This window comes from Drosophila albomicans, chromosome 2R (assembly GCF_009650485.2).
Source record: "Drosophila albomicans strain 15112-1751.03 chromosome 2R, ASM965048v2, whole genome shotgun sequence".
Classification (NCBI taxonomy): Eukaryota; Metazoa; Arthropoda; class Insecta; order Diptera; family Drosophilidae; genus Drosophila; species Drosophila albomicans.
The window spans coordinates 5021147-5045982 of record NC_047631.2 but is presented as its reverse complement, the minus strand read 5'-3'; the positions used below and the strand labels follow the sequence as shown (position 1 = coordinate 5045982).

Below are 24836 nucleotides of genomic sequence, written 5' to 3'. Positions count from 1 at the left end.
CGCACTTCGTCTCCCGCCTCTGCTATCTCTCTCACACGCTCTCGCTAACTCGCTCTCGCTGCTTCTCTCTCTCTCTCTTGCTGCGCTAAGCGGTGACATCTATGGCCTGAATAATAATTTGGCCTTTTGTTTTCCTTTCAGTTGACTTTTTGTGCGCTCTGTTTATGCTTGTGAGTTTGTGTGCGTGTGTGTGTGTGTGAATATTATGTTTATACATTCCCGTGCTTTGACTTGAATGCTGCTTTTATTTGTGAATGTTTGTTGCGTGCCCCAGATTTAGTCATTGTCCCTACATTTGCCCGCTCTGTTGTTGCTTTCTTTTCGCCTCTTTTCCTATATTTTTTATTCTTTGGAGTGCCGGACAGCATCAGGAGTGCCAGCAATGGCTCCATAGTGTGTCGCCCAATTTGCCGGCTTGGCGTTAATGAGAAATTATGTTATCGCACTGCTATGGCGCTGTAAGTGTTTATATATGTTTGATAATTCGCGTGTAAATTGCCAGGCATTCAGCAGGCATTAATTGCGTTGATAATTATGATACAGACACTTGGCTGTTCAAAGATATCTCTGATTTGCACATTTCCCTCTCTTGTTTAATGAGTTATTTTCAAGTTATCCTTAAAGCTTCAATAAATGTTTTATAACAAAAGCATCACAATAATTGCATTTGCTTATACAATTTAACCCGCGCTCTCATTCTCTCGCAGTTTTATGTATGTAAGTTAACAGATGAGTGCCAACAGTTGCTCATCAATGTTAGTTGACATTGACAGAATCTGTAATGTGAAATCTTTTTTACTCTCTCACGCTGTCTTTCTCTCTCTCTCTTTTTCTCTCGCTGCCGAGACTTACATCTGTTATTATTAACAGAGCAGCATCCCTAACAGCACCGTGACATCGCTGCTTCGTTTAGTTTCCTTTTAACCGGTGTTGCGCGTGCATCGCTCGGCGCATGCCAAAGTCAAAGGTCTGACATAAATCGAGTGAAAATTCGGTGTGATAAGCAAGTGAATCTGTTGTCATATGTTCTTGTGTTAATAACGGTTTTATATAAATTTTAAAATCAAAAATTCAGTTCAATGGACATTCATAAAAAAAACTGTGTAATCTTCCCCAGATCTAATAAATGTAGTAGTTTATAAATTATAAAATGATTTTCTATAAATAATCATTACTGGCAGCTGAAAACATATTTCACATTAGTAATATCATAGCTATTAATTTATTAAAAAATTCAAAAATTGCTAAATCTGATCTGTTTTAAAAAATTGAATTTACCGATTAAAAAATTAGTAGGGCTGTAATTAAAATTTAAAAAAATTAATTAATTGCGTAAGTGATAAGAGTATTTAATTCAAAATACTTCAAATATAATATAATCAATTATATGAAATTTAAAATGTATCGTAAGATTAATCAGACTCTGTCCGAATGTTCAAAGCTTCATGAATTATGTATTTATAAATATAAATAAATCTGCAAATGCCACATATTTAATATCAATAATAATAATAGAAACATAACGGCAAAATAATAAAATAAATAAACAAATAAATTGTAGCAATACAAAACTGAATTACAAGACGCAAAAATACTGTTTCCGGTTCGTCGGCGAACAAATTTTGTCTTCCGCCGTCAGTTGTTTGCTTTGCCGCAATACCAACAGCAACAACAATAGGAACAGCAGTAGCAACAGCCATAACAGCTACACCAATAGTAACAGCAATAGCAACAGCAACAGCAACAACAAGGGAAGCGTCGTCATAGAAAGTAAAGGACATAAAGCAGAAGCCAAGTTGAAGAAGGCATATAGAAAACACAGAAACGGGAATTGTGTTAAATCATTTACACTTCCGCTGCTGTTTTGTTTGTGCAATCAATTTAGTATTATTTACGTTATCATCTGTAACAACAACAACAACATCAATGACGAGACAACAACTGAAGCTATGCTAGCATCACGGTCGGCTCCTTAATGCATACAATTCATTCGTCCAGAACATTACATTTGTTTAACATTTGCGTTAACGCTTCATTGACCCAGCAGCAATCCCAACCATTAGGCTACCCGTTTGCCATTACTTATGTATGGTATTCTGGAATTTCTCAAACCGATTTCCTTGCTTCCATTCCCATTGCCATTTCGCAATGCGCTCGGCCCCAAAAAACAAAAGGCTAAGACCAAACCAAACAGCATTTAAATCATTATTCCCTACACAACTCAAAAACAAAACAAACCTTCAGTTCTCCCACTTGTCCTTGCTCCCCAAGCCACAAAGACAGATTTCGATGAGCCGTCTGGCAGTCGATGTCGATGCCGTTGTTGTTGCCGATGCCGAAGCTACACCTATCCCAACAAAGCATCATGAAATCCTTTCAATTCTTAAGCGCGTGTCGTGCATTGCTAAGTTTTGGCCTCAATGTCTTTGTGTGAGTAGGTGTGTGTGTGTGCGGGTGTGTGCATGTGTGGCAGTAGTATGTAAGTAAATGGGCGTGCTTGCTGGCCATATGTACACCTTTTACGCCCGACTAAACACCCGCATAAATAAATTTCGTTAATGCCAAATAGTCTCGAGCGTAAAAGAAAGATGAGGTAACAGCAGCAACCAAACGGAATGCTCCACAACGCCCACATGCACACAACAAAGCACACAGGCAACCTCACACACAAGCAAAAGCACAGTTGCTTGCATGCAAACCTACACAGATGTGATTATGTGGTTTGCAAATCTTTCTCTTCACAATTTCGCCTTTTTCGTACTTTTTGTAGCATACTTTTCGGAGCTTTCTGTAAAATGTTTTTATGAGAGAAGAGTTAAAAACCAAAGCAATTGCTGATTATATCACAGTTAGTGTTCATTGCGTTTTTGTTATTTTTATACTTTTTCATCTCCATATTGTAAAATTAAAATAAATTCGTCACATTATTCTAACTATTTGCAAAGTATTCAAGAATAGATAACAAATAATTTCCTGCATTGCTTTACCACGACCTCGACTTACACCACGTTCACTTAACATTCTTTAACAGCACTAAAACACAAAAAAAAAAAAATGTCGGCCTATTTTTTGTCTCAGGTCGTTAAGCGAGGTAAATGGAAGGTGCAATAAATTTGCTCTATCTAACAATCTTGCATTCACTTTATTCAGACGGTTTCGATTTGCGGAACAGTGTTGTAACTAGTCTTACCGCTCACATAACTTAAAGTGAACTCACACAAACATATCAAAATGGGATTTTGCGCAAAACGTAGCCATAAAATAACTCGGCAGCTCACAAAGGCTAAAAGATGGAAGCATTTGCTTCAGCGCATTGTGGGAATTTTTCGAAAAGTGGCCACGTGTTGTTGATCTCGTTCTTGTGCTCTTCTGCCTACCAGAGGCAATGGTTGCTATTGTTGTAGTTGCTTTGGCAATTGGCAAGTGCTGAACATTCAAATATGCTAATCTTTGCTTTGCAACTAATTTCAAAACAAACTGAAATCCTTCGTTTAGTTTTACATATTAGGCATAAGGAACTATCGAATTGAAGTTGAAAACTTATTCAACTAAAATACATAATCAGCATCAAGGAGTTATCAATATTAGTTATAAGTAGTCGAAGCCACTTTGCGCATTGCCCACAGCTGCATGCGGCAAAGTCTGGCTTCTGGCACTCGCTAAATTCTGGCCACACCGCGCATGTGACCCAGTTAAGCGGATTTTCTGGCAGCAGACGAGGCGACCAGAGACGACCAGAGCGACGTGGACGAAGCGCTAAGCAAGGATTTTTAATTTGCCTGGCATTTTTAATATAGCCTTGGCAACATGCGCCCCCAGCCTGGATTGATCAGTCTCCTGCTCATCTCTATGCTCTTCGGTCTGCCGGGTAAGTTTCATTTTTTTATGTTTTCATGCTTTTTTATGCATAATATTAGATCAGATTTTGGCTACATTTGCTGCATATCAAATTGTGCTCTTCTCTTTTACTAACCCCTCGCCGTTATTTCTTCTTTCCAAATAGAAATAATTTGATTTGCGGATTGGGGAGTGAGGCATTGGTTTAAAAGCATTTTGCGGACAAGAGTGGGGTTTGGGTTCGAGGTATTTTCTGTGGAGCGCCGCCTTTTTGCATATTTTATCAGACAAGCTTTGGTTCATATTACTTACCTGCTAGAGCATTTTACGCTATTTATAACTTTATCTTTTTCTATTTGTGCCAAGCTAAGCATATGAAAAATCGCGCAATATTAAAAAAAAAAATAATATAGGAACATTGGCAGCTGCTGCTGGAGCGTGTCCATCGAGATAATTGGTATAAAGTTTCTGGGGCGTATATGAAAATTGTGTTAAGCAATATAATTTATAATTTCATGTATCCAAAAACCAATATGTAATAGTGTAACCGAAACTATAATATGGTTTTTTTTGAATTATTAGACATAATTACAATTAGAGTACCTTCCTCTTGGTCTGAAATACAACGATTTATAATGAGGTGGAAAACCTTAATTACAGTTTGCTTTGTTTGTGTAACGAATCAAGTAAATGAGGAAAAGTTGAGTTGCCATTTTGAAAGCACATTTAAACAAAAAATCTAAAAGTTGCACACAAAAATCAAATTTGAACAAAGCTTGAAAAAGTGTAGAGCACTTGAAATGTAATGCCGAAACAAAAAAGACAAAAGAACAAAATGCAAAAATAGGTAATTAAAATTATAATGGGAATATGAAAAGGGGCAAATTGAAGAATTGCGCAACAAAAAGTGACTCTCAACAATTTGCCATCAATGAAAAATGTTCGATCAAACGCTTGGGCACTTTGCTAAAAACAAAAAAAAAAAATACATAAAACAAAATCGTTGATGGAGATGAAAAACTGCTGCAATATGTTTGCAATTTGGGGGCGGTTCAGGGTCACTGGGCATGGGCGTGGCCAGGCAACTTACTCGTAAATTGTGTTAAGAGATGGCAAAATTGACTTTTAGCCAAAATAAAAACGTGGATTGAGTCAACTTCCTTTCTCTCTCTCTCTTTTCCTATGCGACGATCTAAATTTGTTGTATTTTTATTATATATTTTGAGATTGTTGCCCATGAAAGTGGAGGATAAAGAGCTTCAGTTCCGAATACAATTGTACAAACAAGAACAAAAAAAAAAAATACCGAACAGAACTGCTAAAAAATGCGACCAAGTCGAACAATCAAAACAACAAAGCGCAACGGTATAAAGTGGCTGCTGCTCGGCGCTCAAGTTGAAAACTTTTACTTTTGTTTAATCAAATTCTGCAGCAAGTCGAGCACCATTGAATTTTTGTAACAAACTGACTTACGCCACCCGATCCCTGGGGCGAGAATGGGTGGCTCCACACAGGGTCCAACGTTGAGCTAAAGCGACGACCCGTCCGGGGCGGGCGTTTTCCCAGTAACTAACTCATTCACTTTCCCACGGCCACAGGCATTTGGCTGCCGCTTCTTCATTGTTGTTTTGTTTGGCTTTTCGACTGCCTTGTCTCTGGTGGCTGGTAGCGCGGCCCACTCTATTCCCATTTCCTCGCATTCCTCCCGGCTTCATTCAGCTTGTCAGATCCCGCGAGATGCCACTGGTTAGCCACCCAACTCAACTGGCATGCTTGACTTAAACGCTTAGGCACAATTATTACACAAATTACTGGCATGATGAGGCTCCTCCTGCAGACAGTCTGAAGGCTAGGAGCTGGGAGCTGGAAGCTGATGGCGTTGTCATTATTAGCACCATCACGACGGGCATTTGATGAGAGTGTCCGGCTCTGTGGTGTTGCGTTGAGATTACATGACCATCGTCCGCACTCCGCACTCCAGACACTCCGGAGCGTGAGCCAATTTTCATCATCATCTGAACAACATGCCCATCATAATTAGGAAAAGTGTCGAATTGTTGTCAGCGGGACGGACATAACGATAAAGAGGCAACATCAGTCCGGCTCCATGGGACGCTTACACACAAAGAAAACAAAGTGATTCAACAGCTCCACAATGAATTGAAGCGGAAATTAGGCTTGAAAGAGCAAAGAATATGAGCTACACTCTTATGTTCTGACTCTTCTTTGGGTTCGAAGCACTAAATCAAGTGTTTCATACATTGAAAACCCAAATAAACTATAATCTTTGATTTAAAACGAGGTCGCAATAGCAATGGAAAAACTTCAACAATTCACAATCATGTGTATAGTCGAATTTTATTTGGTGCTCTTCTTATTAACTATCAACTATAAAAAGATAATTTTTTTTGATGCTGAATTTAATCAATCAAAATAAATATAAATGTGTTATTGAAATTAAAAGTATCTTAAATCGTATACTTTAAGTTTATCACTTGGTGTATGAATGATATTCATGTGAACGGTAATCCTTTTTCAATTGAAAATTTAATCAGATAAAGAAAATTCCAATATAAAAATGGAACATCCTTACGAATGAATGCGATTCGATATATATTATTTTATGCACTTATTATATTATATTTCAGCATTTGACTATCTTATTGAATATTATTTTCATTTCTGGTAAATCTAAACACTTAAAATAAATATAAAAATTTGATTAAAACTAAAAATATCTTAAACTATACTCATAAATATGTCATGTGTTGATATGAACTTTACTCATTTTGCAATAGATTTTGTTTAGGAAGAGAGTAATCGACCAAATCGATTGGCCGGTTAAGCGAATAATAAAATTCACTTCCCGTTATGATGTATAGGTATAAAATTTATATTTCAGCATTTGGCTATCTTATTGAATATTATTTTCATTTCTGGTAATTCTAAACACTTAAAATAAATATAAAAATTGTGATTAAAATTAAAAATATATTAAACTATACTCATAAATATGTCATGTGTTTATATGAACTTTACTCATTTTGCAATAGATTTTGTTTAGGAAGAGAGTAATCGACCAAATCGATTGTCCGTTTAAGCGAATAATAAAATTCACTTATATATATTACTGGATAATTATTAATTTTTATAGGAGTATTATCAAAATTTAAGCATTAAAAATTAAAATAATTTTAAAAGGTGTTATTCAAGTTCAGAGTATAGCGGGACTATCTAAAGATGTACTCATACTCAAGGTGATAAGCTAGTACAAGTGTGTATTTCATGTGAACTTTACTTGAATTTGACAGTTTCCCTAAGGAAATTTTCACGCCAATCTAAAGTTTTGCATTGCCAACGCGACTTACAAACTTTTCGCCAAGTGTAGGCTAATGAAATATGTATGTAGTCGAGTACTCTGTACTACTTATGAGTGCGTCTGTTAGACGGTTTTATTGGTATACTTGCTACTAAAATGCCCACGGGGCTTAGCTGGTTAATTTTAGTGTACACTTTAATGCATGGATAGATGGGCGGGAGAGTTGGTGCTGTAAGTGAGTGTGTGTATGTAAGTTTGTATGTGCCTCGGTTACATTTATAAAATGCTTTCAGTAGTAAACTCGATGAAATGCTGCATGATGAGACTAAAAACTCATTTTATTCCCCAATCCCAGTCGCAGTCGGGGAGTCATCGAGTCGCCTTTGCCACTTGGTTGAGCCTCATTACGCAAGTTTGTGCCACCAATGAGCCAAGTACTGCCTGCCACGAAGAAGCCAAAGTAACTGAAAGAGCGAGAAAAAGGCAGAGAGGGAAAGAAATAGGGAAGAGATGAGCTGTGCCTCCGTCGGCAACTGGGGCCATCATTTTATCTTTTTATATTTTACTTTGTGCACAATTTGCGTGTATTCTGAGAATATGTGTGTGCGTGAGTTTGTGTGCGAGCGTCTTTTTACAACTTTTTAGTTTGTTACTTGGCTCTGTTTTGGTGTGCAGAGATTAAGCAAATTTTCGTAGCATACTTTAAGGCTGCGGCTGCTGTTGTCGCCGTCTAAAGTGATATTTTCCTTAATATTCCACTTCTTTATTATTCTGTTTTCTTTTTGCGCGCTGCGCGTCTCTTTCGAGTAATTCGCTTGTTTTATTGCACTCTTCTTTTTACGCTGTTTTGATTTGTTCTTTCGTCGTTTCGCATTCCTTTGTCCCCTCCATCTACCTCTCATGGCTAGCGCATGTTCATGTTTCGCTTTTATGCCATGAACTCACAGACACAGACGACAGCTGATGGGAGCTCCACTTTCTTGTGGTTAATGAGTTGGGATGTATATTGCACAATGGGACAAAGCGGTCATTAAATGATGTAATTCTAATCATAGGGTTGATTATGCTTTGATCGATTAATTAAAAAGAATTTAGAGATATTAAAAAAGGAAAATTTAATTAGAATTAAAAAAAAAAAAAAAATTGTACTTATACAGAGTAGCATTCAATTTTTCAGCCAATTTAAAATTAAAGTTTAACTAATATTATTTAATATCAATTCAGTTTATAATAAGCCTTAAGGATTTAATTTAAAAAATAAAATATTCAACATTCATGCTTCTCATTTAATTCATAATTAAAACATGCCGATAAAGGATTTGGTACGAAAGTTAAGGCTGGTAATTTGTTGAATTTATTTATTTTATGACGATTTAGCGAGCTTCGCCAATTGTGTGCTCTGCGGCTGTGGTAACTTAATTATAATTATGATCAAGTTGTTGCAGTGCATCATTAGTGCAGGCAATTAAAAAGTTTTTATACGGAATCGCTTTATCTTTATTGCACGTACAGGAAGCATAAACATAAAACATGATAATATGGATCGCACACATACACACACATACTCGAACATTCACAAACATGAACACTTGATGTGCGGAGTCGTAAAAAGCCGCCGCCGAGTTTTGCATTTACTTGAAGTGCCTCGTACTTGATACTTGAGTTTGAAGTCCGCCGTTTGTTGGCCTGGTTGATTAGACAGTTGGGTAAAGAGGTTGCTTGGGCCTTATCAGAGTTCAATTATTGGCAATCTGGTTAGTGTACGAGCAGCTTGTTGCCATACTTAATTAACACAAACTTGTGCATGCCTTGAAGCTCGAATGTTGATCATACGCAGCGTGGTACGAGGGTAAAGTAAAGTTGATGTGAGTATTCTCAACTTTTGGCGTGTGTGTAATTTGCCTTGAATGTTGCACTTTACTCGCCAACTTTTTGCGAACTTTGCAGCACATTAAAAATTGCACTCAATATTAATTAATTTGAAGAAATGGCAAGTGGTAAATGGAAATGGCAAACGCCAAATAGTGAAAATCTCAGAGCATGCATGTGGCATACAACTCTTCTACTTTTATCTGTAGCATAGCACAGTTTCTGTTTTCAGTTTTTTTTAGTCTTCTTATATCGTTTTTTCTTACTTTTCGTTCTCATTCCCGTTATGATGTATAGGTATAAAATTTATAGCAACAATTTGGCAAATTTAGCGCAGTTGCAGCGCCAGCCAAACTCTCGATTGCTAACAAGCGTTATAGGTGCATAATTTATTGCCGATTTCATGTATTTTATTACACCTCGTTTTTTCAGAAAAAATATTTAAAAGGGGTACATATAGCAATTATACAAGCATTAAATTTATTGTTAAATTAATAATCTAGTTATTACAAAATATTAATAACACTTTAAATCTTACAGTTTAATTTGAATTTGCAAGTGTTTAAAAGATTGTTTCGTGTAGCTATTAAAATATGTTTCAATCTAATTTGATCATTTTTGGTTTCTCGAAAAAAATCTTTCTTGGAATCGGCCAGTGTTAAAATTTCAGAGAAGTTAATTATTCCTGGAAAATGAAAATCTGCTTTTCATAAATCGAATTAGTTCTAGAACGACTCTTAGTGTTCATTTTATCCCCGTGGCTTCCACTTTTATATAAAACACTTTTATCGATTACTGTCTTACGGTGTGAAAAATATTACAGTGTTTTTTCGCATTACTACAACTGCGTTTAAATAATAGTACATTTTAGTTAAAGATTTTTCCATTCTTAAAATAATTCTTATTATACAAAATTATTATATCATTGTATATTTTCTGTTACATTAAAAAACAATAACATTGCAGTTTTATATAAGATTCTAAAGAAATTTCTAGAAAATTCCCACATTTCTATAGCGACGTTCCCCTAAAAGCAATCAAACAGCACATTTAACAATTTATAAGGCAATGTAATATAAAGTCAAATGATATAATTGAGACTTTTGCTTTAGTAAACAAATTTAATTGGCATCGATACAAAAGCCACTAAACTCTAATGTCTATCATTAGAGAGTCTATGCTTTTGTTCGCTCAGCAAATATGAATTCCTTCGTAAATTACAAGTTCAGCAAAACCCTCGAAAAAGTTTGGACAACTTTTGTGGTGTGCGCGCCAGGACTTAAAGTCAGACCAATTTCAAATAAATTCACTCCCACTTAAATTATGCAAAACAATACAAAGTCCACTTACTGGGCGCCCTTGAAGGTAATTAGCTAATTAATTTCGAAATTGTTATATTGCTGGGGCATGCAAATAGAGAACGATGAAGAGGAGTGAGGAGTGAGAAGAAAGCAGGTGGCGTCTCATCAAAGTGCGAATGTAGATTAATTTATTGAATTGTACTCGAATTCTAGTGCAATTCGGAAGCGCACAGATAGCGAATAAAATAGAGAGCCGTAAATCGTTTTAATTGTTGCTGGCATATTAGATAAATGGGATCAGAGCAGTTGAAATATGTAAGCCGCTTAAGAGACAAACAACGAGCTAAAGCTGAAAACAAAACACAAAGTCATTAATTTGCACTCGCATCTTTCGGTTTTCTTTCGTTCTCTCTTTTAGGCTCCCTCGAGCTAGAGCTGGAAATGGTCGAAACGGAAACGGAGAGGGAACGAGTAAGGGGAAGAGAGGAGGATGCTGTGGCGATATCCAAATCTTTGTCGATATTAAAGAGCGACACAATAAATGACAACACATTTCATAGAAGTCAATCAAAGAGAGCCGCGACATTGGCAAAGTCGCAGCCATTAATTTCAGCGACAACACAAATTACAAAACCAAATGACGAGCAAATAGCAAGAACGACAACGGCAACAGCAACAGCAATACACAGAAATGTTAGCAGCTCGTTGAGTGCAGTTGCAGCTCCTTTGGAAAGCCACAGCAACATTAATAACATTAGCAACAATGGCGTTCAGCGGCGATGGACAACTGTGTCCACAATGCCGGCTTCCGCACCAGGAGTGACGGCAGCACTGCAAGCAAATCTTATTATGAGCAATAGAAACGTGGAGCAGCAAAAATTGGACGAGCACGAGTACAAAATTACGCAGAGCAACAACAATGCATTGTTCGTAGCAAGCAGCAGCAGTAGCAGCAACATGTTTAGCAACAATTCGACGGCAACAACATTTGCTGCTCCAGCAACAGTAGCAGAGGAGACAACAACAGCAACACCAATTACAACAACATCAACAGCAGCAACGACAACAACACGTCGACCAGCACCGAGAACAACATTGAAGCCACCGCCAACAATAGATGATTACCAAACAATAATTAGCCAAGCGGGAACCCACGCCTATCTGCCCTGCAATGTAAGTAAGGCAACCGAATCCAAAAGCCGAATTCCCTTTAATTAACAGTCCATAATGTGTACCAAATGAAATCCCCCTCCAACCCTCCAACCCTCCAACCCCCTCTACTATATGTGGTGAGGCAAGGGAATGGGCAACTCGTGTTTGTGTGTAAGATTACTTTGGCAGTTGCACAAATTCTGTGTCGGGACACAAAAGAAGTCATTACTTGCCAATGACTCTATGAGCATTGGCTTTTGAAAAGGAGCCCTAACGCCCTTAATAGATGTAATGAGCAGGCGTTAATAACCATGTGACACTTACAAGATATTAATATCAAAGAGCGAAAAGTTAATCAGAGCTTTGATTTTAGTAGAGTTTTGCTTATTTACTTTAGAATATGCCTTAATAAAAATTATTATATTTAAACTTAAATTTTCTTTGTCACGCAAATTTTTTCATTGCTCTAGAGCGAAGAAACCTCATGAATACCAACTTTTTAAGCGCAAAGTTAATCAAAATTTTAGATTCGCTAATATTTTGAGAACATATCTTTATTAAATATATATCTTCATTAACGAATTTTTAAGATTTTATTATTAAGTTTAATAACGTTTTTTTGTACATACCTGGCTCACACTTTGTGAAAGTTGAAGGGTTCTCAAAGTGAAGAGATTATACAAAATATAATTTTCATTTTCTATTATTTATTTACCGTTTTTTTATCGCTCTTTTTTTCTTTTTATTTCAATGACTTGCATAAACCTGATCATTATGCTTGAATAGAATATTAAATTGTTGACCAAACTGAAGAAGGCAAAATGAAAAGTTGATTGATTTTGCGGGAATCCAATCAAGTTGCTCCCTGTTCGGTTTTGTTTACTTTATACGGAAAATGCTGAGGTAATTTGTTTCTCCTTTTCCGTTCCTTTTCTTTTCTTTTTCACTTAATTTTTTTTCTGCGCATAAAAATAACAAAAATATTGACAAAGCATTTTTGCTTTCTAATAATCATTGATAATTTATAATAAGCAGCTGATTATGCAGACTGCTTGGCTCAATCAGTTCAGAGGGGAAGCAAGAGTGAAAAGTTGCGATAGGAAGTGGCAGCCAACGCTGTGGGGCGCTCAAATTTGCAGCGCTTTGAACTAATTTACGTTTGGCCCTGTCGGAACTGAAAGAAAACAAACCGGAAATTGCCGCTGCCACGCCTGAAAAGCGCCGCATCTCCCTTCCCTCCTTAGCTTCGCCAGTTCACGTTCCATGGCCAACGGCGGTGCTTCTCAAATGCTGACCCAAATACTCCAAGCTGCGCTCAGTGTAAACTACTCCTGACTCTCTCTCACACACGCACACACACACACACACACACATACAAAGACACACATATATACACTATGTTTTGGGTGTGGCAGCAGCAGCACCCCGGCAATTGTGTGCTTGTGAATGCTGTGTCGGTTAGATATAGCCTCTGAAGTCCATCCGCTAATAACTTAGTTACTGCTGCTTCGCTGCCTTGGCGCATCGTCGTCAAAATCAACATAATGATCATTATGACAATTATAATTACACAACATAAGCATAATAATCATTCTTGGCATTATAATTGCCGCACTCGCTGCTAGTGTTGTAACAGGAAATTACTCAAAGCACCGCCGTCCCTTGTGCGAAGTAGAGTGAAAAACTAAGGATCTACAAATATTTTGATTCGTGCAGCTGCTCGAAAGGCCAAAGAATACTTTTCTGTTTATTTGAATGAACTCGATTGTAACAATAACGCAACAAGAGGAACAATAACAAATACTTTTCGTTTACACGCAATTCGAAAACTTCTGCAAAATGTTAAATCACTAACAGAGAGAAAGAGATTTATTTTCTTTTTCTCATAACGCCAGAAATTCGATATTAAAATTGTACATTTTAAATCATAGTATACAAAAATAAAAATAAATGTACTCAATAAAATTTACTTCTCTTTCGAACATATCTAATCCATGATTATCCTATGAGCTAGTTGAATTTCGCTTACAGCTGGCAAAACTCCATAACTTTAGACTATCCCGCAATCTGCTTAAACCTAATCAATTAATAATAAATTTCACTCCGTAGGCGTTATATACAAACACATGTATGCACATAGACTGAATATCGACATAAAGGAATATACAAAATGATTTTGCCTGCAAGCACTTGATATTTTCCCCATCTTTTCTTCTTTGTCAGAAGCGATTTTGCTTTTTGTATCCCCTCTTTCTTATTTTGGGTTATTTTGCAAAGTCTGCGAAAACTTTTTCCCAGATATGAAAATACAAAACAAAAAAAATGTGTATATATAAAAAAAAAAAGTTGTAACCAGCGAAGTGGCGCTGAGTACACCCCTCTGAGGAGCTCTTTGAGGTGTACTGTTGTGTGTAAAAATTGGCAAAATAAAAGAAATTATTTACAAACAAGTTTAGACAGAGCTCGCAAATGTTATGGGCAAACTTTGTTGTCTGCGTACTGTGTTGTGTTGCTGACGACAGCAAAGCAAAACCAAATGGAACATAAAAGGAGCGAAAATAACTAAAAACCTGACGGCCAGCCATGATATGGGTATCACAATACAATAGCAGAGGCCTCTTCAGCCGGCAGTCAAGTTCTCGAACGAAGAACTATAAGTGCCACTTGGCTTGGAGAGTTTTGTGGGCTTGTTGCCCATTTTGAGTCGCCTGACTTTAATGCAATGATAACATTTGCTCAAGCAACGATGCAGCTTAGCAGCAACTAATTAGCAATATTTAAATTGCAAAACAGTGAAAGCATCTTGATAAATTCGATGCCTAAATATGGCCATTAATTTTTTTCGTTTTGGTAAATTAAGCGCCATTTACACAAGACCCTAACCACCACCGACCCCTAAGCGAGGAATTTAAATTAGATAATGGCGAGCGCAGTTGAGGTTGCCTCCCAACCTGAAGCCAAGCCACATGAATATTTGTCAGCCCAGCGCAGCAAGTACAACAACACGTAGTCCCAAGTGCTTCGAGAGTAGAGTACTTCCCTTACATGCTCCACTTCTGTCTCTCAGCGTAGTCCTTGGCTGGGCTGTGCGTGCCTAGTTGACTGGTTGACGGGTTGCTTCTTTGGCTGCCTGCCCAACAGCCTATCTGGCAGCCTGTCTGTCTCGATGTCCGCCCGCTCGAAGGAGTGGATAAGCATCTTCTCTTAATACTGAGTAAAATGATGATGCTTAGCTCGATAATCATGTCAGTTGTGACCGTACGACACTCTCAGCTTCAACGCTGCCCTCAAAATTTAATAAACTCCCCAAAACACTGGATTATCATAACTAAGTAGTTTGAAGTTTTAACCAAAAAATAAATACGAATCTTTTGCAAATTTTATACAACTTTACGGTTGACTTACAAAGCTGATAAACAAAAGCACTCAAACAACATTTTTTTATAAGCTATAAAAATTTGTTGTAACTGAACTTTTATTATCATAATGTTTTGAATATAATTTGGCTAAAATAAGCTGAGTATTAACATGCATACAGAAAGAACAAGAAGAAAAGAAGGCTACTATCGAGTGAGACTGACTGTGAGATATACGCTTCCCATTTGCAACAAAACCAAAACAGTGAGGTATTATGCTTAATGTATATCGAATGTATATTCCAAAAAAATACTAAATTTTAAGAGTACTATATTTGGTATATCAATACACTATTACGTTCAAAAAATAAGTTTTTTGAGACCTAAAACTATTTCTGAAATGATAAATGCTGGCCTTATTATTGTATATACTAAGAATCGTGACTCTAGATTTCAATTGACGTTTGTTGTTTGAATTTTGGGGCAGAAATGGGTGTAGCAAAAAAATAATACAAACTTGATCTGAATATAACAACGGCTGATCAAGTATATATAAACTTTATGGAGTCGGAAATGCTGCCTTTTGCCAGTAACATTCATATCCTTTCGGCTCAAAGTTATAATACCCTTCTAACTTATAAGGAGCGCTTATAAAAAGAAACAAATATATATATTTTTTTTTAAAAAGTTTGAAGTTTGAATAAATTCGTTTTATAAACTACTGATTTACTTTATATAAAAGCATACTCAATTTCAAGAGGATTGTTTTCGTGTTTCGAAAAAGAAATCATTTGTTTGCTAAAGCAATTGTAAGCACCATATTAAAAAGTGATGAAAAAACAACTTAAAACACCATAAAAACCTTTAGTGTTGTTATGCACAGTAAATCGCGTAGGCGAATTAACAATTTACACCCTGCTTTTGCTCATGTTGTGTACTGAACAAACTTTGTGGCGTTTACACTGTATCGCATAGGGAATGGATAGAAGTGCTTGCAGGTGGAGGGGAGTATTCTCATTTATGGACGGCATATTCATATAGTTTTGACAGCACGTACAGTAACAATAACAATAATAACAACACGAACAACAACGAAAACAACTTCAGGAGAGGGCCAAGCGGAAATGCCAGCAATTATGGCTGAGGCAGACAGACAGTCGGCCTCAGCTTGGGAGACGGGAACAGTCTCAGTTGGGTGAGGGCTGGAATGGGAATTTAGTAGGCGCCTTTTGTGTGCGTGCCTCAGACACTTTTAGTTTGATGAGCGACGGCAGCAGGGCGGCAACCACAATGAAAAACAACAAGCACATAAAACACAAATGATTATAGTATCTAATCATGATATCGTTCAGCAACATGCCCCACTCGACTTCTTCCCAACCTCAGTCCAACCTTACCGCCCCCTTGAAGAGCTGCGTCCTTGACGTCGTAGACATGGCCAACACCGACAATGTAGTTGATGACAGCAGCTCAAAGACTGTCATTTGCCACAGCCACCGCGTCGGCCTTCCTCGACTTGGCAATCGCCATTTTAGCCAGCCTCCTCCCAGTTACTGTGCCACCCACCAATGACACACCCCCAATTACAGTGGGAGCAATTCACACAGTGTGCAAAATGTGTTTGGAATTTAAAGCGTCACTGAGTTTAGACTGGATTTGACAATAATTTACCATTTACAATTTTACAATTTTCTTAAAGTTTTGTACGTATTTACATTTACATACAATTTAAAATGAGTAAATAATTCTTCAAAATTAATATTTCAACATTATTTTCTTATTAGTTCAGATTATATTTGTAAAAATAAATAGAAATAAATTTAAAGTAGTAAGAAGCGAATAAATACAAAATCATAGCAGTCCAGTATTCCTGTACTTTTTTTTGTATTGATATTTTTTACTTCAAATATGCCATTGTCGTACAAAAACAAATTGGAAAGCTACAGTCAAGTGTATTCGAATGTGAGATATACGCTACCCATTTTAATTAAAATTAAACTGCGATATTAATTTTAAAATATACCGAATACCACAAAATACTAAATAGTTAACCTATATTTAGTATATTACTACGATACTGAATTCAAAATATACCATAAAGTGATAAACATACCATATTAAAAATCAAAGCAACTAAGATCCTCTTGCATGAGCCCCTTGACCCTACAAAAGGTCCAACTTTTCAGAAATCATAAATATGTTACTATCGATTTTCTAGTTTTAAAATTACATTTATATAGATATTATATAGATATAAAATATACCTGATTATCAATCAAAGCAATTTAAAACGAGACAGCAGCAGCAGTTCTTTGCCATCTGTAAAATAAATTCGTCAATATTAACATTTTAACATTATTTTCTATCTAGTTTTTGTAGATATTGGTTTGCCAAATAGAAATAATAGATAATGTGGATATTTAGTTAAATCAAAATCCTTTCGATTTAAATAATACCAATAAAAAAAAAATTGAAGCTGCAGCCATCAATTAAAATTAATAATTTTATTAAAGTCATCTATTGTTAGCATGAAAAGCAGTTTATGAATTGTGTCAAGTGTAATTACGATGAGTACCACACAGAACTCTGTTCAAGTGGCCCACAGAGCACATGCTCTTACACACACACACAGATGAAAAATAAAAGAACTACATGCTACACAACACACATAAAGCGAATGTGTTCAATGTCTATTATTTTCTGCTCCTCGATAGGAGGAGAGAGCCAATAGGGAAGGCTGTCTTGTAAAATTGCTTCTAAATTATTATTGTCATTATTGACAGAAATGAATCGTCATTTTGTTGCCGTTATTGTTTACCGTTTCGTTGTTACAACGCTCCATTCTAGTGGGGCTCAGTTTGGCTTATTGTTGTAGGCGGCCAAGTTTTGTGTTGGAGCCACGGAACAGTAAAAGTTTCGCTGACATCATTCAGTTAGTCAGCTGGGGATTTACTTAGTCTCGAGGGCTGCGAACACGTAATTGAATTGATTTTAAAATAAGTCCATCACAAAGTACTGACACACTGGCTGTTAGGCGATTATTGACTAATTTATTATTAATATGTCATCCATCTCCCCAGGTTAAACAACTGGTAAAGAAGCCCATTTCGTGGCTCCGTATGAGAGATGGTCACATTCTCACCGTGGATCAGACCACTTTCATTGCGGATCAGCGTTTTCAGTCGGTCTTCTCGCCCAATCCCGAACGCTGGTCGCTGCAGATCAAATATGTGCAGCTTAAGGACGAAGGAACCTATGAGTGTCAAGTCTCCACGGAGCCCAAAGCCAGTGCAATAGTTCATCTCCGAATTGTGGGTGAGTAATTACAATAATACAAAATACTTGGGGCTACGCAATTTCGTATTCTAATTAATTTAAAAGAAGTAAGAATGCTTCAGTGCGTTCGATTGTGAGATAGACAGATAATAGACGTAAAATACTACGGTAATATCGTTAAAATATACCGAATTTAAATACCAAAAATTGTAAAATATACCAGTCTGTTATATATATTTCGTAGGGGACACAAAGTTATAATTCCGTTCTGTTCAAAGGGTAGTGAATATAAAAGTGTAGACATTAATTAGCTTAATAAATATAGAAAATAATTAGCTTTGTGAAAATATGCACCATTGGCATTTTTTCCTTTGCTTTCCAATTGTAATTATTTAACAAGTGGCTTTCTCCTATAAGAATACCACACGGTAGTCAATCGATGAAACTTTGACCTAAATACAGCTCCACATCTGAAATTTTATATTCCGCAACCTAACAATAAATCACAGAGAATGCCAATAAATCAGGGGCTGCTGCAGAGATTTTACCCCGATTGTAAAGGACTCGCTAAATTGAGTGTGTGTGTGTGGATGGGTGTGTTATCTGTGCTTCTCTTTTGCAGAACCTAAAACCGAGTTAATCGGGGAGTCGACGCGCCACGTAAAGGCCGGAAGTCAAGTGAAACTGCGCTGCATAATTAGCCAGGCACTGGAGCCGCCACTTTTCATTAATTGGTTTTACAATCAGAAGCAAATCTATTTGCATAATCGTCGTGGTTGGCGTACGGAAATTGAGCGCATCGATCTGCCAACGGAAGCGCCAACGACATCAACGGCAGCGACAACGTCAACGTCAACAACAGCAACAACAACATCAACAACAACAGCAACGTCTATAACGAGTACAACGCCGGCTGCGACGCCAGCAGAGGCGCTAAATGATATAGCGGCCATAACACGTTCGTATATTCTAGATGCCATTGCAGTGGGTGATGGCATAGCGATGGCCGGATACGGTTACGTGTTGCCAACGTCTGGCACGCCTATATACTCAGCAGCCACAATGTCAACGGCAGCAAATGCAGGTGCTGCAGTTGCAACATCAGGCATTGTCACAGCTCAAGTGGCGGCAGCATCAGCAGCAATTGCTGCTGACACGTCGGCAATATTGACGTTGCCGCCAACAGGAACAACTGCAGCAACAACACTACCGGTAGCATCCACCGTAACTACAAAAGCAACAACAGCCTCTGCAGCAACATCTACAACAACAACAACAACAACAGAAGAAGAAGCAACGCCAAGCCCAAAAACAACAACAATGCTGCCAAGCAGCAGTTTCATTAAACAGATAACGGTAAGTGGCTTACCGCACATGTGGGCGTGTCTCTCATCATTATCATCCCTCCATACACTATACCGCGTCCTGCTCCTTCACAGTGTCTTTCAGCGTTTTCATTAAACGCATTTTCATTACGCAAATTGCCGTAAATGCGAACGGTAAAAAGAGATAGTCAGCGTGTGAGCTAGAGAGAAGAAGCAGCAAAAAAATGAGCAAAAGCCAGGACATTTTTATTCAATTTTCGCAACGCTGACGAAAATTGTCAGCGTCGTCAAATTATAATTTTCATATTATACGAGTATGTGCATATTTCGTATTTTAATTTTTTGTGCCACGCAACGTGTGGCACGGCACTTCAGAGCATCTACCGCGAATACTTCGTTCATTCGTCGCGCATACGCCATGTGTGTTGCGCCTGATGTCTGACAACTGTCTCGCCAGCTCAAGTATCGCATTGCTCATACACTCATATATGTATATGTATTTACGAAATGCTCTTCTTTCATTGCAGACGGCTTCGCTCATCATACCCGCCGTGGTGAAGCTGGATTCCGGCAACTATACGTGCAGTCCTTCGAACAGCGCCCCGCGCACCATCGTCCTGCACGTGCTAAATGGTAAGACTACATGGAAATTCTCACAGGTTGTCGGGATTGTGGTGGGGAAGGGGGATTGAGGACTCAGGGCTCAGAGGGCTCAGAGGACGTCGGCTGTTGGCTGTTGGCTCTTAGTGCCAACTGTTTTTGTATCGCATGCCAATTGAATTAAGTTTTCATTTAGCCTAATTGAATTTTATTTCACTGGCATTCAGCACTTCTGGCTTTTGATTCGCGTGCTTAAGTACAGTGGGGCAAAGTTTAAAATATGGCTAATGAAATCCCAAGTTGCCCCAATTAATGACTTCAGCATACATTTTTCAATCATGTTGTGCTTTTTGCAGGGTATTCAACTAATTGATTTATTTCACTTTCAATCTGACTTTGCTTTATTTCTGTGTGTTCGCTATTTGTTCTACATTAAATTTCCATTGTGCGATATTGGGTTTTTATTTTATTTCCAATTGGGTACATTGCTGATGGCCACTCAGGCAAAAGCTGTTGCAGTAACAGTAACAAGTAAAAAGAAAATAACAAGTGCAACAATAGCAACGGGTGCACTTTTATTGTTGTTATCTGGATATGTCCACAATTGCGTTATTTGCTCAATGTCCACGACGACGAGTGAGAATGACGTTGACGATGACAATGACGATCAACACGATGATGATGATGATGATGATGGTTGTGATAATGACGACATATAAACAGACTGACTCACTCGGCGCTAGGCACATTCAATATATGTATCTGTTGCTGTTGCTGTTTGTCAAGCAGTGCAATGCACAAAGATAAATTTGTATCTATGTATCTGCAGCTCGCATTCTACCGTCAATGTGGTCGAATACACGCAGTTTGTTTATTTAAATCGTTTGGCTTTCTCTGTTAGTATTTACCCATCGCAGTGGTTGTTGTTATTGCTGCTGTGAGTGTACGTCAACTTTGACGTGTGCTCTCTTGTCCTGTTAGCGATGGGAAGCAAGCTACTTACTCGTAAATGCGCCACCTTCCAACCCTTTACCTAAGTGATGATGACACCTGATGTGTGTCAGCCATGGCAGTTCCAACCCATTCAGAATGCCAAGGGATGGGGACAGATGAGGCTTGATTTTGGGGCATGTTGCCTCGTCGCGACAACTGTCACGTGTTTATTCTCTCCCAATTCAGCTAAAAATAATGGCAATCAAATTGGCATTGACATTGGACGATTGCCACAAATGTTCCACATGCCATGGGATGACAAAGAATAGGCTATTTTCAATGCAAATGTCAAGTGATTTTTTGTCTTCCTTTTAATGGCATGAAGCCATCCAATGTCAGCTTGGGTAACTCAACCCAAAACATGCCTCGAATGTGGTTTTAAATGTATTCTGGTTGAATCCAAATCGTAGTAATCGATATTAGAAATGATAGATCCATATTATTTCATAATAAAAGGACTGAGCAACTTCAGTATACCCTACTCATACAACCAAATGAGTTATTCAAAACATTTTGGAAAAAATTCTTAATAAAGTATGCTTTTTACTTCATATTTCAATTTATTGACCTGTAGAATTTAATTTTTTTTCTTTTCAATAAACTCATTACGAACTGTGTACACAAAAGTTGTTGATAACCATTATACAAATAACTGAATAAATGAATTTCTTTTTTTAAGTCAAACCAGTTGCACAATTTTCCACTAAATAACGAAAAAAAATTGAATCATTTGTGATGTTCAGATAAAAGCGTAAAAAATAAGACAAATATTGCATACAATTTATGCAATTTTAATATGCGACTAATTGGTGCAGATAAAATGCGATTCGTGGCACTTTTTAAGCCAAGCAAATGAGAAAAACATGTTAAAGTCGAATAATGAAAATCACAGCACTCGCAAAATGGAGAACGAGTATGTGCTGTATATGCGTGTGTGTGTGTATGTTTTTATATAAAAATGCACAGGCGAATATGCATTTTAATGAATTTTTATATAACACACAAGACTATTGGACTAAGAGCTACCCTGAATTCATTTAAACAAACACATTCATTGAAAATCTCATTTCATTTAAAATTCAATTTCACAATTCTTTTTTGTAGATATTTTTGACAACAATATAACAAAAAGGCAGCACTTAGGTCCCTCGTCATTTAATTATTGGTTTTAAATACCCCACAGACATATTTTTTAATGAGTATTCAATGCGTTAATACTGCGCGTGGCAGCAACGCTATGCGGCACGATGAGTGTTTTAAATTTAATATTTTTACATGGATTTTTACATAAGTGCCAAAGGGTTAATATACTTAATGTCATTCTGTGGCGCTATTGTAATGACCATTACAATGGTGAACCAATTTTCGTTGTTGGTTTTGTTCCTGTTACTGTGGGTACTGTTGTTGTAATGTAACAACTTATTATTGTCAATGGTGGCAGGAAAATAGCAGCACTTGCAATGTAGGTCCAATAACAATGACTACCTCATGACAAATGATTATTAATAACTTAATGATTTTATCATTTATTTATGTGCATTTATTTTTTTCCATTCTCTTCAGCATTCTTTAATGCATTTTTTAATGCAAAAGCGTAGCAACGACTATAAAATGTTTAAATATATTTTGAATAAATAATTCGAGTTGTCACGTGTTGTCTGACACGTTTAATTATTTATAACATTTCTTAATCATTTGTATATATTTAACTAATCAGCGGTTTTTGGTTACTATCATTTACATTTTATTATATTTGCATAAATTCATTTTGGTATTTTGAACAATTTTGCTGGCTTAGGGCGAAATATACGGATTGTGCAATATTTTTATTATTAATGATATGGAAAAATGATAAATTTCATAGTTTCCTCTAAATTTAATATATATTATAATACGGTTTATTTCAAATAGTTTTATGTTTAAATTCATAACCTGCTCTCCTCTGTTGATGAAATGAGATTATGTAAGGCAATTTTGTCATAATTGGGATGAAATTTGAAATAAAATTATATATTATTTCAATATGGAATTATAAATGGTAAAAACGGTTTCCTCTTAGAGTTATAATTATTTAGGCCCTCAACCTAAACTATTGGTTATTGAGATTTCGCATCATATCTAACGATACGAAAGTGTTTGGATTATTCATTTCGACCTTTATTTGAGTTCTATTTATCGGCTACTGTATGTGTATGCTATTCACTTACAATGAAAATATTTAATTACGATGCGCCCGTATTTATTCAATCGACCAGCTAAGCGCTTGCAAAATTGTAAAGTGGTAAATTACGTCACACGAAATGTGCGGCCTAATTGAATGTGAGGTAGCTATATATTGGAATATGAGTATATGCTTGTTGTTGTTGAATATTTGTTTACGTTAAGCTGTGCTATGCTGCATAATTGTGCGGGCAAATGCTATTGCCAATTAGAGAGTTTGATCATAAAACTACAGAACATGCATAGTATAGTAAATGTATGTACTTCTTGTATGCCCTCAGGTGAATACTCTGCGTCGGCTATTAAATCGGCCAGTGTCAGCTGGAATACGCTAATTGGATGTCCTGGCTATTTACGTTGGCCGAATGTCTCAACGATTTTGACACTTTTGTGGATTATTAAATTTGTGCTCGCTTGGAATGTGACAATTTGCTGCAATCGTGGCCGAAACAAAGTCAACAATCGCCCATCACTGGAGGAGGCAGCGGCGACACAAACAACAATAACACGAACAACAACAAGGATAACTGGCAGGACAACGGCATGCGACAACGTCAGCCGCAGGCTCAGCACACAGACGCAGACCAAAAGCAAGAGCCATGGCCAGAGCCAGAGCCAGAGCCAGACGACAACCCGCAGGCAACGGCGTTTCGGACTCGACTGCGGTTGTGGTGGCTGCTGCTGCGGCGGTGACTGTGGCCACGTCAGCAGCTCAATTAGTGGCACCAAAGTGGCCGAGGACAAAACTTGAGTAGCACTCTTACCAATCTCAATACCAGCACAAAAGCACACCAGCACACCAGTGGGACAACAACAAGGATTCACAATTGAAATGTGAGCGGTTGAGTTTAGACCATGCTTAGGGTCTTAAACCCATTCAGATGCATGTTCGCATTTTCGAATATATCCAGAAGCACGAATACATTTATGATCTCCTCAAATGCCATAATACTTTATAATAATACTATAGTCATTGCTTATAGATACAGCAATTGTATGTGTATACACATTGTGAACAATAATCAAATCGTTAAGCATTTTTTGTAACGAAATTGAAGTTAGTTTTTATTTAATTTGGTTATTTCAGAGTTGTGTAAATAATCATTCATTTGAAACTGTACATTCATTTAAAAAAAAAAACCTTAAGAGTATGCACATAAGTTAATGGTTGTATAATTTAAATAATAAGTCCAATTACCAAGAACAATGCAAAATGGTTCACTATAAATAAAATTTTTTATAACAAAAATCATAAAGACATTATATAACAAGATCTAAATCAAATAGAAAAAGCAAGCAAGCGAAATTAAAGAGTTTACAGTAAATTTTAAATGATCATACGCGTACACTCGTAAGTAACACAAAACCCAAAACCCAATGTGCAACAAATGATTTATTTGTTTGAAAGTTTAGCAAACTAATAACCAACCTCAACTAACAAAAGAGGTGCAACACAAAATATTTCACATTTTTATTGAAATTATTAATACTAAATGCGGGTTAGAAGACTATTTTAAAAGAAAAACATACAGGTTATATTGATTTGAAGTGAATATATTATTTTAATTTTTTAAATATTGAATGTTGA

The 24836-nt window shown here is 36.9% G+C and overlaps 1 protein-coding gene across 2 annotated transcripts; it reads left to right on the top strand.

Moving 5' to 3' along the window:
- The first annotated feature begins 932 nt into the window (after nt 1-932).
- LOC117575742 (mucin-5AC) lies at nt 933-24836 on the top strand. Of its 2 annotated transcripts, none has more exons than XM_034260095.2 (7): nt 933-967; nt 3496-3868; nt 10745-11499; nt 17915-18149; nt 18733-19466; nt 19963-20068; nt 23530-24836. In XM_034260095.2, the coding sequence occupies exons 2-7, from the start codon at nt 3808-3810 to the stop codon at nt 23997-23999; spliced, it is 2361 nt and encodes a 786-aa protein (XP_034115986.2). In that variant the 5' UTR covers nt 933-967; nt 3496-3807; the 3' UTR covers nt 24000-24836. The 2 variants fall into 2 exon arrangements, with proteins under 2 accessions (XP_034115986.2, XP_051863241.1); XM_052007281.1 differs by lacking the exon at nt 933-967 and adding an exon at nt 1309-1332.

What these genes read in the sequence shown, in the direction of transcription:
- LOC117575742 (XM_034260095.2), top strand. Translation starts at nt 3,808, where the DNA reads ATGCGCCCCCAGCCTGGATTGATCAGTCTCCTGCTCATCTCTATGCTC. An exon ending in ACGCCTATCTGCCCTGCAAT is followed by an intron (nt 11,500 to 17,914) that starts GTAAGTAAGGCA and finishes CCATCTCCCCAG; the next exon opens with GTTAAACAACTGGTAAAGAA. An exon ending in CGTCCTGCACGTGCTAAATG is followed by an intron (nt 20,069 to 23,529) that starts GTAAGACTACAT and finishes GTATGCCCTCAG; the next exon opens with GTGAATACTCTGCGTCGGCT.